At 41.9% G+C, this 16,617-nt stretch overlaps 1 protein-coding gene and 1 pseudogene across 1 annotated transcript; both read left to right on the top strand.

Moving 5' to 3' along the window:
* Window positions 1–3,911: 3,911 nt before the first annotated feature.
* On the top strand, window positions 3,912–6,504 carry LOC120018609 (olfactory receptor 6N1-like). The gene is made up of 2 exons (XM_038961814.1): window positions 3,912–3,958; window positions 5,550–6,504. The coding sequence occupies exons 1-2, from the start codon at window positions 3,912–3,914 to the stop codon at window positions 6,502–6,504; spliced, it is 1,002 nt and encodes a 333-aa protein (XP_038817742.1).
* A 6,141-nt stretch (window positions 6,505–12,645) lies between these two features.
* On the top strand, window positions 12,646–16,418 carry LOC120018608 (annotated as a pseudogene).
* The last annotated feature ends 199 nt before the right edge of the window (window positions 16,419–16,617 follow it).

Below are 16,617 nucleotides of genomic sequence, written 5' to 3'. Positions count from 1 at the left end.
TTGGTTGTTTCACTAACAAACAGAGGATTGTAACGAAACCGAACTTGACTGGATAAACGTCCGTTTAGAGTGAGTAATTACAATGAATGTTACGTCCAAAGTTGAAGGACGCTGAATTTTCCACACAAGCCGTTCGTGTTAGGCTATAAAAATGGATTATATCGAACAAAACGCCACTTTGTTGTTTCGTCGTGACCTTTAGGATTGCCAAAAGAAGAACATTTCCTAAGGTAATTGATGAATATTATTGCAATTTCTGACTTTCGTAACTAATCTACTTTGCTGTAACTGTACCTAATGTGTTGTTTACTGATCGATAATCGCTTTTGCAGTGAAGCTTTTCGAAATCGGACATGGTGGCTAGATTAACAAGAGGTATAGCTTTGATTTGGTGTATAACACTTCTGATTTAATTGAAGTTAAATATTTATAATAATGTAATTTCGCCATTTTTTTGTGAAACGTTCCGCTAGCGGAACGCTAGAGCCAGACAGGTTAACTTCTTGTCAATAGGGGGGCGCCATTTCGACTTTGTAAAAATTCGTTCCCAAATTAAACTGCCTCGTACTCAATTCTTGCTCGTACAATATGCATATTATTATTACTATTGGATAGAAAACACTCTCTAGTTTCTAAAACCGTTTGAATTATTTCTCTGAGTGAAACAGAACTCATTCTGCAGCACACTTCCTGTCAAGGAGTGAGATTTCTGAAATCGAGGTCTCTGTTCTAGGGTCAGTTTATAAATTCCCATGTAAGCTATGGGGCTACATGCACTGCATACGCCTTCCTCTAGATGTCAGTAAGCGGTGAGAATTTGAATGAAGTGGATTGCACCATCTGGGGCACTATATAAGCCCGTGGAACGGAAGGTCCGACCTTTTCAACGGGGCGCCTGGCGCAGGAGGGACATCACAATGGCGTCCTGAAAAGCTTTCGTTTTAGCAGTTCTATATCTCCGGCTCTGATTTAATTTGATTTTTGTCTTAAAAACTTCATAAGGTAGTTAATTTAAACCGACTTATAGCAGTTTATATCAGTTTATTGCGATTTTCTGGAATTTCTTTGTGAAACTTCTTATGGCTGCAGGGCGGTGTCGGGCTCAATATGACAACAGCCCGTCCAAGTGCAGTGCGCGAAATTCAAAAGATATTTTTTAGAAATATTTAACTTTCACACATTAACAAGTCCAATACAGCAAATGAAAGATACACATCTTGTGAATCCAGCCAACATGTCCGATTTTTTAAATGTTTTACAGCGAAAACACCACGTATATTTATGTTAGCTCACCACCAAATACAAAAAAGCACAGACATTTTTCACAGCACAGGTAGCATGCATAAAACCAACCTAACTAACCAAGAACCAACCAAACTAACCAAGAAACAACTTCATCAGATGACAGTCTTATAACAAGTTATACAATAAATCTATGTTTTGTTTGAAAAATTTGCATATTTGAGGTATAAATCATAGTTTTACATTGCAGCTACAATCGGAAATAGCACCAAAGCAGCTAGAACAATTACAGAGACCAAATTGAAATACCTAAATACTCATCATAAAACATTTATGAAAAATACACAGTGTACAGCAAATTAAAGACAAACATCTTGTGAATCCAGCCAATATTTCCGATTCTTTAAGTGTTTTACAGCGAAAACACAATATAGCATTATATTAGCTTACTACAATAGCCAAAAACACAAACCATTTATCAGCAGCAAAAGTTAGCGATCGCAAAAAAACAGCAAAAGATATATAATTTTTCACTAACCTGGACAAACTTCATCAGATGACAGTCCTATAACATCAGGTTATACAATACACTTATGTTTTGTTCGAAAATGTGCATATTTAGAGCTGAAATCCGTGGTTATACATTGTGAAAACTTAGCACCTTTTTCCCAGAATGTCCGGATATATTTCTGACATTCACCTATTCTGACCAAATAACTAATCATAAGCGTTACTAAAAAATTATTGTTGTACAGCAAATGATAGATACACTAGTTCTTAATGCAATCGCCGTGTTAGAATTCTAAAAAGAACTTTAGTACGACATGCAGCTTACGTTATAGCGAGACAGCGCCAAAACTCAAGGCGGAAAACACAACAACACATTTTCGACAGAAATAGGAAATAACATCATAAATGGGTCCTACTTTTGTTGAGCTTCCATCAGAATCTTGTACAAGTGGTCCTTTGTCCAGAACAATCGTTGTTTGGATTTAGAATGTCCTTTTGCCCTCTCGAATTTGCAAGCAAAACTTGCCAAGTGGCGCGAAGCTGTCCATCGTCAACAAACGCAGAGAACGGAACACGCTAAAACTCCCGAAAAAATTTCAATACTCTGATTAAACTATATTGAAAAAACATACTTTATGATGATTTTATCACATTTATCAAATAAAATCAAAGCCGGAGATATTAGACGTCTATAGCGAATGCTTTTCAGAAGCCAATACTGATGACCTTTATGCGCTTCCTGAACAAAGGAATTCGGGGGTCATGTCATTCCAAGCTCTCTCTTTTGACCATAGAAATACCTAGAAACCCCATTTCACCTCTCACAGCCTATTGACATCTAGTGGAAGGCGTATGAAGTGCATGTATACTAATAGATTTCAAGCACATTTATAGGCAGGCCCTGGAACAGAGCCTCAATTTCAGATTTTTCACTTTCCGACAGGAAGTTTGCTGCAAAATGAGTTCTGTTTTACTCACAGATATAATTCAAACGGTTTTAGAAACGTGAGAGTGTTTGCTATCCAATAGTAATAATAATATGCATATTGTACGAGCAGAATTGAGTACGAGGCCGTTTGAAATGGGCACCTTTTATCCAAGCTACTCAATACTGCCCCTGCAGCCATAAGAAGTTAATTCAGATATGGTGTCCAGGGCACTGCTGGGGGCTGAGGGGGGTCTATAACAAGCGGCAACAGTGAGAGACTTATTTCTGGAAAGGTGGATTTTTAAAAGTAGAAGCTCGAACTGTTTGGGCACAGACCTGGATAGCATGACAGAACTCTGCAGGCTATCTCTGCAGTAGATTGCAACTCCACCCCCTTTGGCAGTTCTATCACAGGGAAACACCACGATCCTGGTTGTTGTGGATCGTTTCTCTAAGTCCTGCCGTCTCCTTCCTCTGCCAGGTCTCCCTACGGCCCTACAGACTGCAGAGGCCTTGTTTACGCACGTCTTCCAGCACTATGGGGTGCCTGAGGATATAGTGTCTGATCGGGGTCCCCAGTTCACGTCGTCGGTCTGGAGGGCGTTCCTGGAACGTTTGAGGGTCTCGATCAGCCTTACCTCAAGTTTCCACACTGACGGGCAGGTGGAGAGAGTTAACCAGGATGTGGGTAGGTTTCTGAGGTCTTACTGCCAGGTCCGGCCGGGGGAGTGGGCAGAGGTAGACCAGAACTCGCTCCGCCACTCCTCCACTAACCTCTCCCCCTTCCAGTGCGTACTGGGGTACCAGCCGGTTCTGGCGCCTTGGCATCAGAGTCAGATCGATGCTCCTGCGGTGGACGACTGCTTCAAGCGCGCGAAGGAGACATGGGACGCCGCTCATGTTCACCTTCAGCGGGCCGTGCTGCGCCAGAAAACCAGAGCAGACCGTCACCGCAGTGAGGCACCGGTGTTCGCACTGGGGGACCGGGTCTGGCTCTCGACCCGAAACCTGCCCTGCCGGAAGCTGGGGCCGCGGTTTGTGGGGCCATTTAAAGTCCTGGGGAGACTGAATGAGGTTAGTTACAGGTTACAACTTCCCCCCGAATTCCGTATTAACCCCTCGTTCCATGTGTCTCTCCTCAGGCCGGTGGTGGCTGGCCCGCTCCAGGAGTCTGAGGTGGGGGAGGTTCCTCCGCCCCCTCGTATTCTGTCCACTCTATACTGGATTCGAGATGTCGGGCGAGGGGCCTTCTGTACCTCATGGAGTGGGAGGGGTACGGTCCGGAGGAGAGATGCTGGGTTCCGGTGGAGGACGTGTTGCGGGAGTTCCACCGTCTCCGTCCGGATCGCCCTGCACCTCGCCCTCCGGGTTGTCCCCGAGGCCGATGTCGGTGCGCTGCTGGAGCCGCGTGTCAAGGGGGGGGGGGGGGGGGGGGGGTGCTGTCACGACTTCCGCTGAAATCGGTACCTCTCCTTGTTCGGGCGGCGTTCGGTGGTCGACGTCACCGGTCTTCTAGCCATCGCCGATCCACCTTTCATTTTCCAGTTGTTTTGTCTTGTTTTCCCACACACCTGGTTTACCCTCATTACTTGTCGTGTATTTAACCCTCTGTTCCCCCCATGTCTGTGTGTGAAATTGTTCGTTACGTTTATTGTGTGACGCGTCAGGCTGGTATTGTTTTGAACCCGTGGTATTGTTTTGAACCCGTGGTATTTTATTGTTGTACATTATTTTGTGTGACTAGGGCGCTATTCGCTTTTGCCTTTGGCTGGAGTGTTGTGACGCTGTTGCATCCACCTGTTTTGCTTCTGCCAATTAACGTGTGCCTGTTCACTCATCTCTGCTCTCCTGCACCTGACTCCAGTTGACCAGTTGCGCACACAGTCTGACAGGTGTATGTAAACTTCCGACTTCAACTGTATGTAAGAATTCTAGAGATAGGCTCAAAGTCTTCTAAAGAGACGAAACAGAAAGCATTTAACACTTGTACACTACATAGCCTCTTTGCTGAACTTCTCCTTTGGCAGTTTTTTAGTGATTTATTTGTTTATTTTCTAGAATGTCCACCACTTTTCAATCCTATCATGTATTGAGTTAAGATGGTTAAAGATCTGGAAGGCTTGTAAAAAGGTACTAGGCCATTACCCTTAAATAAAACCTGATTGTAGATTTTTTGTAATAATAAATGGTGTTTTGTTACTTATAATTGCTACAACTGACTGTACAAATATGTTGCATTTTGGCATAATTTCTCTTTAGCACAATTATTATTTAAAAAGAATGCATAACATTTATCACTGAGAATGTTTTATTTCATATTCAGTATCAGATTTGTATGATTCACCAATGAAATATGGTGTTCATCAAGGCTCTGTTCTATGACACTACTGGTTTTCTACAGTTTTCAGTATTGGGATGAAAAAATATATTCTGCTGACAGATGTTCGCATTGGTTAATACTTAAATATCTTGAATAAATATAATCATATGAGTTGCTTGTCATAAACTCAATATAGATCCATCTCTATGGAGTGGTTACATGTTGACGCTGAAACTACAATCCCATGTGAGCATACACTATGATATATTTAGAAGCTAGCAATGCAAGTTATTGGAGCAGTCTCCTCTGTCAAGCAAGAAGGCATTTCATGGACACACGTTTGTTTTATTTCTTTCACACATCAGAAATCTGATAATATACAGATATTATCGGGGTCTTTATTTTTATTTTCAAGAATAAGAGTTTGATGGAGGATGTGAATTAGTTTAGTCCAAGCCTAAACAGAATCAAATGATTCACAATTGAATTCATTCACATCCATACACAAGCCTTGTCAGGACTAAGAATTGCTGCATTGAACTATGGAAGAAAAGTAACAAAATCTATGGAGAACACAACCCAAGTCAAGTTATTTTATCTTTTTGGCTTACAAGAGACATTTAACAACAAATCGGTCTATTTTACCTTGTCTCTTATCACATACCTTCTCATCATCACTGTGAATTTGACTCTGATCATAACAATCATTCAGGAGAAAGGTCTCCATGAGCCCATGTATATCTTTCTGTGTAGTTTATGTGTCAATGGATTGTATGGAACCGCTGGTTTCTACCCCAAGTTGTTACTGGACCTTCAGTCAGATGTTCAGGTGATATCTTATGGTGGATGTTTGACTCAAGCCTATGTAATATACACATCTGTCATGTGTGAAATTTCTATTCTAACAGTGATGTCTTACGACAGGTATGTGGCAATATGCAGACCACTACTATACCATACCATTGTGACATCTTTAACTGTTAGAAAGTTACTCTTATTTTCTTGGTGTTATCCTTTATTTATATCACTGATAACAGTTACTTTAACTGCCAGACTACCTTTGTGTGGATCGCGCATTGATAAAATCTTCTGTGACAATGTGTCTATAGTAAACCATTCATGTTTACCCATAACCATCAATCGGATTTGGGGCTATTGTATAATAGTGGTTCAAGTTTTACAGGTACTTCTCATTGCCTTTTCTTACTGTCAGATTGTAAGGACTTGTGTAAAGTCAGCTAAGGGAAGGATTAAGTTCACACAGACATGTGTGCCACATTTATTGACAATGGTTATTTTCATCACAGTGACCCTATTTGACACTTTACAAGGATGGAATAGTAGTGTAAATATTACTCTAAATATGCGTAACGCAATGGCTGTACAATTCCTTGTTATACCACCTGTCTTAAACCCTCTCATATATGGACTTAACCTCCAGCAGATTCGAAGGGCAGTTTTTAGAAAGTGTAATACACATAAAATCATTGATGTGAAACGTTAGTTACATGATCGTACACACCAGGGAGACTTCCTGATATCAGAAGTCAACCAAATTAAAGGTAAAATCTGCCAAAACTGTTGCAATGTAAAATGGCCCCCAATTTCTTGATATCTGTCGCCCTCTTCTGGGAAAATTATTTACAAATATTCCAAGAATATAGTAATTGTAGTACACTTCAGAGGGTTGAATGGGCAAGACACAAAATGTAAGTGCCTTTGAACTGGGTATGGTAGCAGGTGCCAGGTGCACTGGTGTGTGTCAAGAACAGTTTCCCACTTAGAATATACACTGAGTGTACAAAACATTAGGAACACATTCCTAATATTGAGTTACACCCATTTCAAAGGCACTTACATTTTGTGTCTTGCTCATTCACCCTCTGAAAGGCACACATACACAGTTTATTTCTCAATTGTCTCAAGGCTTAAAAATATTTCTTTAACCTGTCTCCTCCCTTTCATCTACACTGATTGAAGTGGATTTAAGAAGTGACATCAATAAGGGATCATAGCTTTCACCTGGATTCACCTGGTCAGTCTATGTCATGGAAAGAGCAGGTGTTTTTTTAATGTTTTGTATACTCATTGTATCCTCATATTATGTAAAAAAGGATGGTCTATATTAATGTTCTGAAAATTCGAAATTTTGTAATTTATTGAAAATGAAATACAGAAATATCTCACTCACATAAGTATTCAACTCATGTTAGAATCACATTTGGTAGCAATTACTGCTGCGAGTCTTTCTAGGTAAGTCTCTAAGAGCTTTACACACCTGGATTGTACAATATTTGAACAACCTTAAAATTCGGTCAAGTTCGTTGTTGATCGTTGCTTGACAGCTATTTTCAAGTCTTGCCATAGATTTTCAAGCCAATTTAATTCAAAACTGTAACTAGGATACTCAGGAACATTCAATGTCATTTTGATAAGAAACTCCAGTGTATATTTGATTTGGTTTTATGTTATTGTCCTGCTGGAAGGTGAATCTGGCTCCCAGTTTCTGTTGGAAAGCAGACTGAACCAGGTTCAGGATTTTGCCTGTGCTTAGCTCTATTCCATTTATTTTTATCCTAAAAACGCTGTAGTCCTTGCAGATGACAAGCATACCCATAACGTAAGTGTAGTAACCTGGTATATTTATGTTTACCAATAGATGGCAGCATTGAGTCAAGATGGGGTTTGCTTTCCGCTAAACGTAGCCATGTCCTATGTCTGCCTATATAACCGTGATTTAAGAAAGCTTCAGGTAGCTTAAGCCAGGTGCATTAGAGAATGTTATTCTAAGTTACAATTAAATACTAAACTATACTTACGTGTCATGAGTCATCAATCTAAGAAGCCTCTAAGGATATTACATATTTGGTGATGAGGATAACTATGGAGGACTGCGTTGGATTTTTTTGCCATTAATTTAACCGAGTGTTTGGCGTGCAACGCTGGATGTGAGACTCAAGTGAGTGGAAGATTCTGAATGATTTATTCCCTCAATACGGGTAGGACAAATTATTGACTGTGTGAGGGGATAGAGAATCGGAAAAGATGGCTTTGGCAACAATAGGCTCGCTAGCACCATTTGATCCTATAAATCAGGAATGGGAGGAGTACAGTGAAATAATGGAACATTTCTTTGCTGCTAATGAAATAACTGATGCCGCTATACAGAAATCCATACTCATAAGCGTTGTCGGTGCACAGACGTACAGCTTGATGAGAAACCTGTTGAGCCCATGTAGGAGAGTTAAAAAGGTTATTCCATCAAACTTCTAATTATTAGAATAGTACACAACGCAGAACAGAACAACCAGGATTAGGGTCAGAAAGACCTCTCTGATGAGGATAGGCTACCCGTCCTGTTGGAGGAGGATGCAGAGAGCTGTGGGTTGGCAGCGCACTACATTGCTGCCTGCCATAAATTGAGGGACAGTGTCTGACAGACCAATCAACCTGCACATGTACTCTACTGTATGCTTATTGTTATTGTTCAATGTATGGTTATTTTGACCCTTGGTTATTGTTGTTACTGTTGTCCCATTGACAATTTTGATTCTCATTATTTTCATATCCTAAATTAGCTTTGGCAATATGTACATTGTTACGTCATGCCAATAAAGCAAATTGAATTGAATTGAGAAAGGTATGTGTTGCAGATTACTCCTTTGTAGAAGTCCATAACATGAAATAAATCAAACATCCCAAGGTTAATGCTGTAGATATTGTTATAAGGGAGTATGAGACTATTGATACATGTAACTTTCAGAGTTTTATTGTTGTTATTTTAATATAGTTTACAGAGTGCTAAAAAGTGCTGCTGTTGCTTGCTAGCATGCCTTTCTGTGATGCAGATGATTAGCTGAGCTGCCGACTGGTGCTGGCGTTGCATTATGGCAGATGTAGTTTGGTCCTCTAAGGTCTGAATGGGATGGAGGTGATTTCACGTTATAACTTGTTTGGTTTGCAGTGCTTTTGTACATGAGTTGTTGTATTTTGGTACTGTCAACACTGAAAGCACCTAGCAATGTATTGGGAATGTGAGACATGTGTTTTACCTTTCTTCATGCTCCTGTATAGAACAACTTGTCAGATGGTGCATTGGAGACTGATGTGTTCCTGTCCTGTCTTTTCACAATACAATTGCAGGTATGGTTCTATTGTCTAAGAATTAAGATTATACATGATTTGTATGAAGGACTGTGTATTATTTTATACTTTAAATTATGGCTTTATGTATGAATGTGATTGTGTGAGTCCGAGAAAACACAGAGAGAACACGGAAAGAACAACTTGTCAGATGGTGCATTGGAGACTGATGTGTTCCTGTCCTGTCTTTTCACAATACGATTGTAGATCGACATAAAAGCCAAAAAGACAGCCGTGGTGTCGCTCTTCATTTCTTGGTTCTCCCGTGGTACATATAAAACCCGCTACACCCAGATAAACCAGGAGAAAAGTAATTCATAGATCTAGTCGATTTATAAAAAAATCACTTCAACCCCAAGCCCAGTGAGAGAGTACAAAGATTCAAGTTTGATTCACGCATGAGAAAACCAACCGAATCAGTGGGGGAATATGTGGCTGTTGAGAGAAATAGCATTGGACTGTAACTATGGGAATACATTATCGCCAATGCTACGCGATCGGCTGGTGTGTGGGATTAATGATGACAGGATACATATACGCTTGTTATCAGAGCCTAATCTCACATTTGAGAATGCACTCAAACCAGGCCATGGAGTCCGCGAATAGAAATGCACTGGATTTGCAGACAACGGGTGCAACTGCGTGCCATACAGTAAAAGACAGCAGCGTTGAATTTCAAAGAACGGAAAGCCGTGGGGCAGTAGCCAATAGAGACTGTTATCGTTGCAAAGGCAAACACGCAGCGTTTGACTGCAAATTCGAACATGAAAAGTGTTATTTATGCATGTGGGATAATAGGCCACATTGCGAGGGCGTGCCGCAATAAAAAAAGGCACGGGCTGCAGAAAAGAGAATGGACAGAAAACCGAATACTCCCAGAAGCTCTAACTACCGCTCTAATCAAGTGATAGAAAGTGAAAGTGAGTGCGCAGACGCAGAGCAAGCATTCTCAATGTACAGTGTAGAGGGGGCGAATATGAAAAAGGTGAAGCCTTTCATTGTGGAAATGGGAATAATTGGATTTAAGGTACCGTTTGAAATAGACACATGATGTAGTTTCAAGCTGTTGAACAGTTCCCAATTCTATATGAAGTGGAAAACCGTTGAAGTGCCTAAACTGAGAGACACCCCCATTAAACTCAAAACGTACACATGGAGAAGATCACTGTGATTGGAGTTGCTGATGTTCAAGTGGAATATCATGAATAAAAGAAAAGTCTGCCTCTCTTAGTAGTGGAAGGTACTGGCCCCAGCTTACTACTGAGAGGGTGGTTGGAGGAAATTAATTGAACTGGGATTAAATCATACATGTCACCACAGAGACATTGACAATGCAGCAGGTGCTTTCAAAGCATGAGTGTGTTTTCAAAGAAGAGCTAGGGACATTAAAAGGGGTCCAAGCTACCATTCATGTTGCTGCTGCTGCTGCTACTCCCAGATTATATAGGCCAAGATCAGTTCCATATGCCATGAAGCCTAAAGTGGATGTGGAAATTGACAGACTCTTAGCAGAGGATATAATTATACCTGTCAAGTTCTCTGAGTGGGCAACACCAGTTGTTCCCATACTAAAACCAGATGTTTCAATCCGATTATGAGGTGACTATAAACTCACTGTAAATAGAGTTTCCTCTCTGGAGCAGTACCCCATACCCAAAGTGGAGGATTTGCTTTTAACGTTAACCGGAGGGCAACAGTTCACAAAACTGGACATGAGTCATGCATGTCAGAAGAACACAGCACAAATCAGGCAATGGACTTCAAAGGATGTGATGCTATCACAAATGCATGCTGTAGTGGCCTCCTTTTCTTTTTACCATAGCCACTGCCCAAGCCTGAAGCGGGGTTGTTTCGTACGCATACAGTCCACACTCAAGGGTTCCAAACGGCCAAACATTCAATGAGATCCAGGGATATGGTGCAACAAAAATGTTTATTCTTCCTATATCTAACAAGGAAATAATTCTCCAATCAACTTAAAGCATAGATTACTTGATATGGAAAATACATAATATGACCTGTCTGTATGTATGTCTGTCTGTCTGGTCAAAAAACTGTACCGCTCCCACATCTAGCAAGGACTCCTTCCCCCGAAGGCCCAACTTCCTGCCTTTATACTAACACACTTACCACAGTACAATGAATGGGCAAGAGGGGGGGGGGGGGGGGGGGAAACTGAGTTACACTAAGAACAAATGAATATATCTCAATCAGGTAAATATAAATCATAAAGGTATGTACCTAATATTTCATCATATACATTAATATTGAATATATTTACACAAATGTACATGGAGTTCGGTATGTTAAGTCTTTTATACAAATATGTCCCAATCGGCTCTAACACATGCATTTATCCTGAAAGGATGGCCTACAGTGACAGAAGAAGTGCTAATGGATAAATCTTCACGGAAGTACCTGACCATAAACACCCACAGAGGGATGTTTACCTTTAAACGCTTACCTTTCGGGGTGTCTTCTGCACCAGCTATCTTCCAAAGAACCATGGAGGGAGTTCTGCAAGGGATACCCAAGGTAGCGGTTTACCTCGACCACATTCTTGTCACGGGAGTCACGAAGGAAGAACATCTCAGTGAAGTTTTGAGGAGGATGGAGGACGCCGGTCTCCAGCTGAAGAGGAGCAGGTGTACACTGTTAGCTGATGAAGTGCAGTACCTGGATGCCAAGGGGTTACACACTGTCAAAGCTAAAGGGAGGGCTGTTGTGGAAGCTTCAGCTCCGACAAACGTTACAGAGCTGAAAGCCTATCTAGGCTTACTGAACTATTATAATCGCTTCCTCCCTAACCTCTCTACCCTCTTAGCTCCTCTGCATCAACTGTTAAGGAAGGATGTGGCCTGGAAATGGTCAGAAAGACAGGAAGAAACTTTTGCAAAGTCAAAGGTGTTACTGCAATCAGCTGAAGTGCTAGTGCACCAGCAGACAGAGACCTCATCTTATCGTGTGATGCCTCATCGTATGGTGTGGGGGCGGTGCTATCACACCGGATGGAGAATGGTGCAGAGAAACCTATCGGGTTCATGTCAAGAACGTTGTCGCCAGCGGAGAAAAAGTACTCTCAGCTGGACAAGGAAGGACTGGCTGTCATATTCGGAATACAGAGATTCCACAAGTACTTATACGGGAGAACATTCACTATTGTGACCGTCCATAAGCCTCTGATCTCTCTGTTCCATGAACAAAAGCCAGTACCACAAATGGTCTCACCAAGAGTTCACCGATGGGCTGTGTGGCTCAGGGCCTACGAGTACAGAATAATTTACAAACCAGGTAGATACCATGGGAATGATGATGCTCTGAGTAGGCTGCCCGTTCCAGAAATCATCATTTAGGAAGAAGAAAATGACCAGGTTTTGATGAGTTGGATGATGCACCGGTGAACACAGCACAAATCAGGCAATGGACTTCAAAGGATGTGATGCTATCACAAGTGCATGCATTTATCCTGAAAGGATGGCCTACAGTGACAGAACCTCAGATCATGCCTTACTACACTCGCCGCTTGGCCTTGAGTGTTCGAGATGGGTGTGGTCTGTGGGGTTCAAGAGTAGTTATCCCACCACAAGGGCGGGGTATGCTACTGAAGTTATTGCATCAGTTGAATCCAGGTATGTCGAGAATGAAAGGCCTAGCGAGGTCATACTGTCACGGCCGTCGTCGGAAGGAGACCAAGGTGCAGCTTGGTGAGCGTACATTTTCTTTTATTATAGTAAATGTCACCAACAAAACAAGAAAACAAAGAAACGACCGTGAAGCTTAACAGGGCTATAGTGCCACTAATAAAGATAACTACCCACAAACATCAAAGGAAAAAAAGCTGCCTAAGTATGATTCGATAGACAGCTGTCCCTGATTGAGAACCATACCCGGCCAAAACATAGAAATACAAAACATAGAAAAAGAACATAAAATGCCCACACAAATCACACCCTGACCAAATCAAATAGAGACATAAAAAGGATCTCTAAGGTCAGGGCGTGACACATACGTCTGGTGGCCAAAGATGGAACACGATGTGGAAAATGAGGTTTGCCAGTGTGCAGATTGTTAGAGTAACAGAAAGTCACCCCCCACCGCACCATTACATCCATGGGAATGGCCAGAAAAAACATGATCACGACTACATGTGGACTATGCTGGACCTTTCCTAGGAAAAATGTTCCTTGTGCTGATAGATTCTCATTCAAAGTGGATGGTTGTTTACCCCATGAACACGTCCACATCGTACGCTACGATTGAGAAGTTGAGACAAAGCTTCAGTGTTATGCGATTGCCTCAAATGTTGGTTAGCGACAATGCTACTTGTTTTACAAGCACTGAATTCCCAAGTTCATGAAACAAAATGGAATTCAGCATGTAACGTCGGCCCCTTTTCACCCATCTTCAAACGGATTAGCAGAACGTGCGGTTCAGACCTTGAAGGAGGGGATGAGGAAGATGCAAGGGCCCAGCATTGAAACAAAGGTGTCAAGATTCTTGTTTAGCTACAGGATTACTCCTCAAGCTACACCTGGGTTGTCACCTGCAGAAATGTTGATGTCAAGGAGGTTAAGGTCAACCTTGGATCTCATCAGTCCAGACCTGAAAGTGAAAATACAACAAAGGCAATGGAATCAAAGATGTAATCATGACAACCGAGCCAAACTCAGAAGTTTCTCACCTGAAGATTATGTCTATACAATAAACTATGGGTTTGGTCCTAAATGGACTCCAGCTACCATTGAGGATTGCTCAGGACCAGTATCCTATACTGTGATAATTGGAAGTGGACAAAGACTAAGGAGACAGGTGGATCAGATCTGAGCTCGAATTCCAGTTCCATCCGGGGATCTGGACCAATGCCTAAACGAGCAGGAACGGACATTGGAACGTTCCCCAGAGTTGCAGTTGGACAAACCACCTGAGACCAAAAATGCTCAACTTCCTGAGACCACCAGTCCGGGATGACCTACTCCTGTGAAGTCTCCACAAAAGGACTTTGTTTCACCATCAAGGGGTGAAGAGCTGGTGGCACCAGCTACACCACCTCTGTGACGCTCTATTAAAGAGAGACGTCCGCAATATTTTTTCAGGTCCTAAAGGAGATCATGTTTGAAAAAATTTAAATATGAAAATAGCATAGCTAAGAAAGAAATCAAGTTGGGTTATTAGCTTTAAAAGGGGGGGAATGTAGTAGCCTGGTATATTTGTTTACCAATAGATGGCAGTATTGACTCAAGACGGTGGTTTGCTTTCCGCTATCCGTAGGCATTTCCCATGTCTGCCTATATAACCGTGATATAAGAAAGCTGCAGGTAGCTTCAGCCAGGTGCATTAGAGGATGTTATTCTAAGTAACAATTAAATACTAAACCGTACTTACGTGTCATGAGTCATCAATCTAAGAAGACTCTAAGGATACTACAATAATGCAGCCACCAACATGCTTGCAAATATGAAGGGTGGTCATCTAGGACGTCAAATCCGATTCAAAAGTCGAACAGACACGAGATGGCTCGTGCAAGCAAGATGGAAGATCATTGCGCAAGCAAACACTTAGTCGAGAGAGAGAAGAAATGTGGTCGATACAATACAAAATCAAATACAAAATCATAGAAAACAAAAACATAGAATGCCCACCCCATTCACACCCTGACCAAAACAAATAGAGACATAAAAAGGCTCTCTAAGGTCAGGGCGTGACAGCAGGCCAGTCGAGAGTGCGAATTAAACTTGAGAGCTTGCAAGTGTGACTTTGAGCGAACAGAACATCATTGTCAAAATATCAACAAAAAAAATGTCTTAAACAGTACATATAGAACTGTAAGGAAAGAAACATTATTTGAACGCAATAAATTGTACACCAGCAATAGTCACTTGTCATTGTCAAGTTTTTCCTCTTTTATTTTTTTAAATTGCTCTCACTCAAGTCTTAACACCTTTGGGTTTGGATTTCAGGCTGATGGGGGCCTGAAATCACTTTCACTGGAGTGATGGAAGATCGATCAAATTCCTGCCATCGGCCGGTCAAGTGTTGTGATTGGCTATTACGAGCCTTCTGTTTGTGATGAACTGCATGGCAGTCTTCAGCAGTAAGCACCAAATGACTTGGGGAAATCCAGCAGCTTGATAATCCATTGGGAATACAACTGTAATAGGTATACTATACCTTGAGTTGAGTGGAATCGACTTGTTAAAGTTCACCATGTAATTGCTTGTTATCCAGCAACGTTCGTCTGTAAAACAAAAAGCACAGTCAGCTCTAGAAAACACCATAAAACGAGTCCACTAATTGAAAGCAGGAGCCATTATATACCCAAGGACACCCACACACGGCACATTCAGTACATACAGTGCCTTCGGAAAGTATTCAAACCCATTCAATTTTTTCACATTTTGTTACGTTACATCCTCATTCTAAAATGTATTAAATTGTTTTTTCCCCCTCATCAATCTGCACTTAATACCCCATAATAAAATAGCAAAAACAGGTTTTTAGAAATTATTGCTAAATTATTATAAATAAATTGTCACGTTCTGACCTTAGTTTCTTTTTTATGTCTTTGTGTTAGGTTGGTCAGGGCGTGAGTTGGGGTGGGCAGTCTATGTTCTTTTTTCTAGGTTGTTTGTTTTCTATGTGTTTGGCCTGGTGTGGTTCCCAATCAGAGGCAGCTGTTTATCGTTGTCTCCTCCTCCTCAGACGAAGATGACGAAAGCCGTTACATAAATAAACGGAAATATCACATTTAACTAAGTATTCAGACACTTTACTCAGTACTTTGTTGAAGCACCTTTGGCAGTGATTACAGCATTGAGTCCTCTTGGGTTGTCACGCCCTGATCTGTTTCACCTGTCCTTGTGCTTGTCTCCACCCCCATCCAGGTGTTGCCCATCTTCCCCATTATCCCCTGTGTATTTATACCTGTGTTTTCTGTTTGTCTGTTGCAAATTCAATTGTTAGTAGCATTCTTCCCTTTGCTCCTGTCTTGTCTTAGTTCCTGTTTTCTAGTTTTTCCCGGTTTTGACCCTTCTGCCTGCCCTGACCATGAGCCTGCCTACCGTCCTGTACCTTTGCCCCACTATGCTGGATTACAGACCTCTGCCTGACCTGAGCCTGCCTGCCGCCCTGTACCTTTGCCCCTGTTGTTGTAATAAACATTGCACAGTCTACATCTGGGTCTTACCTTAAACGTGACAGTTCGAACTGGCACTGACTGACCCAGCAGAGTCGGACCAGATCCGCAACGCCCTCGCCTCCCAAGAGGCCATCATTTGAAGGCACCAGGAGTTGCTTCATGGTCTGATGGAAGGGTTCCAGGCCGTGGCCGAACGTCACGACCAGGCATTGGATACATAGCGGGGGCAATTCCATGGGTTGTCTACTAGGCAGCCTACCACGACTGTAACCTCCCAGCCCCTCAGTAACCCGGCTGGTAGCAGTGCTGTCACCTTGGTTTCCCGTGAACCCAGTTTTC

This window comes from Salvelinus namaycush, chromosome 23 (assembly GCF_016432855.1).
Source record: "Salvelinus namaycush isolate Seneca chromosome 23, SaNama_1.0, whole genome shotgun sequence".
NCBI lineage: Eukaryota > Metazoa > Chordata > Actinopteri > Salmoniformes > Salmonidae > Salvelinus > Salvelinus namaycush.
This window is presented reverse-complemented; position numbering and strand designations above follow the sequence as displayed.

Coding starts and splice junctions, on each gene's coding strand:
- LOC120018609 (XM_038961814.1), top strand. CDS start 3,912: ATGTCGGGCGAGGGGCCTTCTGTACCTCATGGAGTGGGAGGGGTACG. Junction 3,959..5,549: donor CATGGAGTGGGAGGGGTACG/GTCCGGAGGAGA, acceptor GAACTATGGAAG/AAAAGTAACAAAATCTATGG.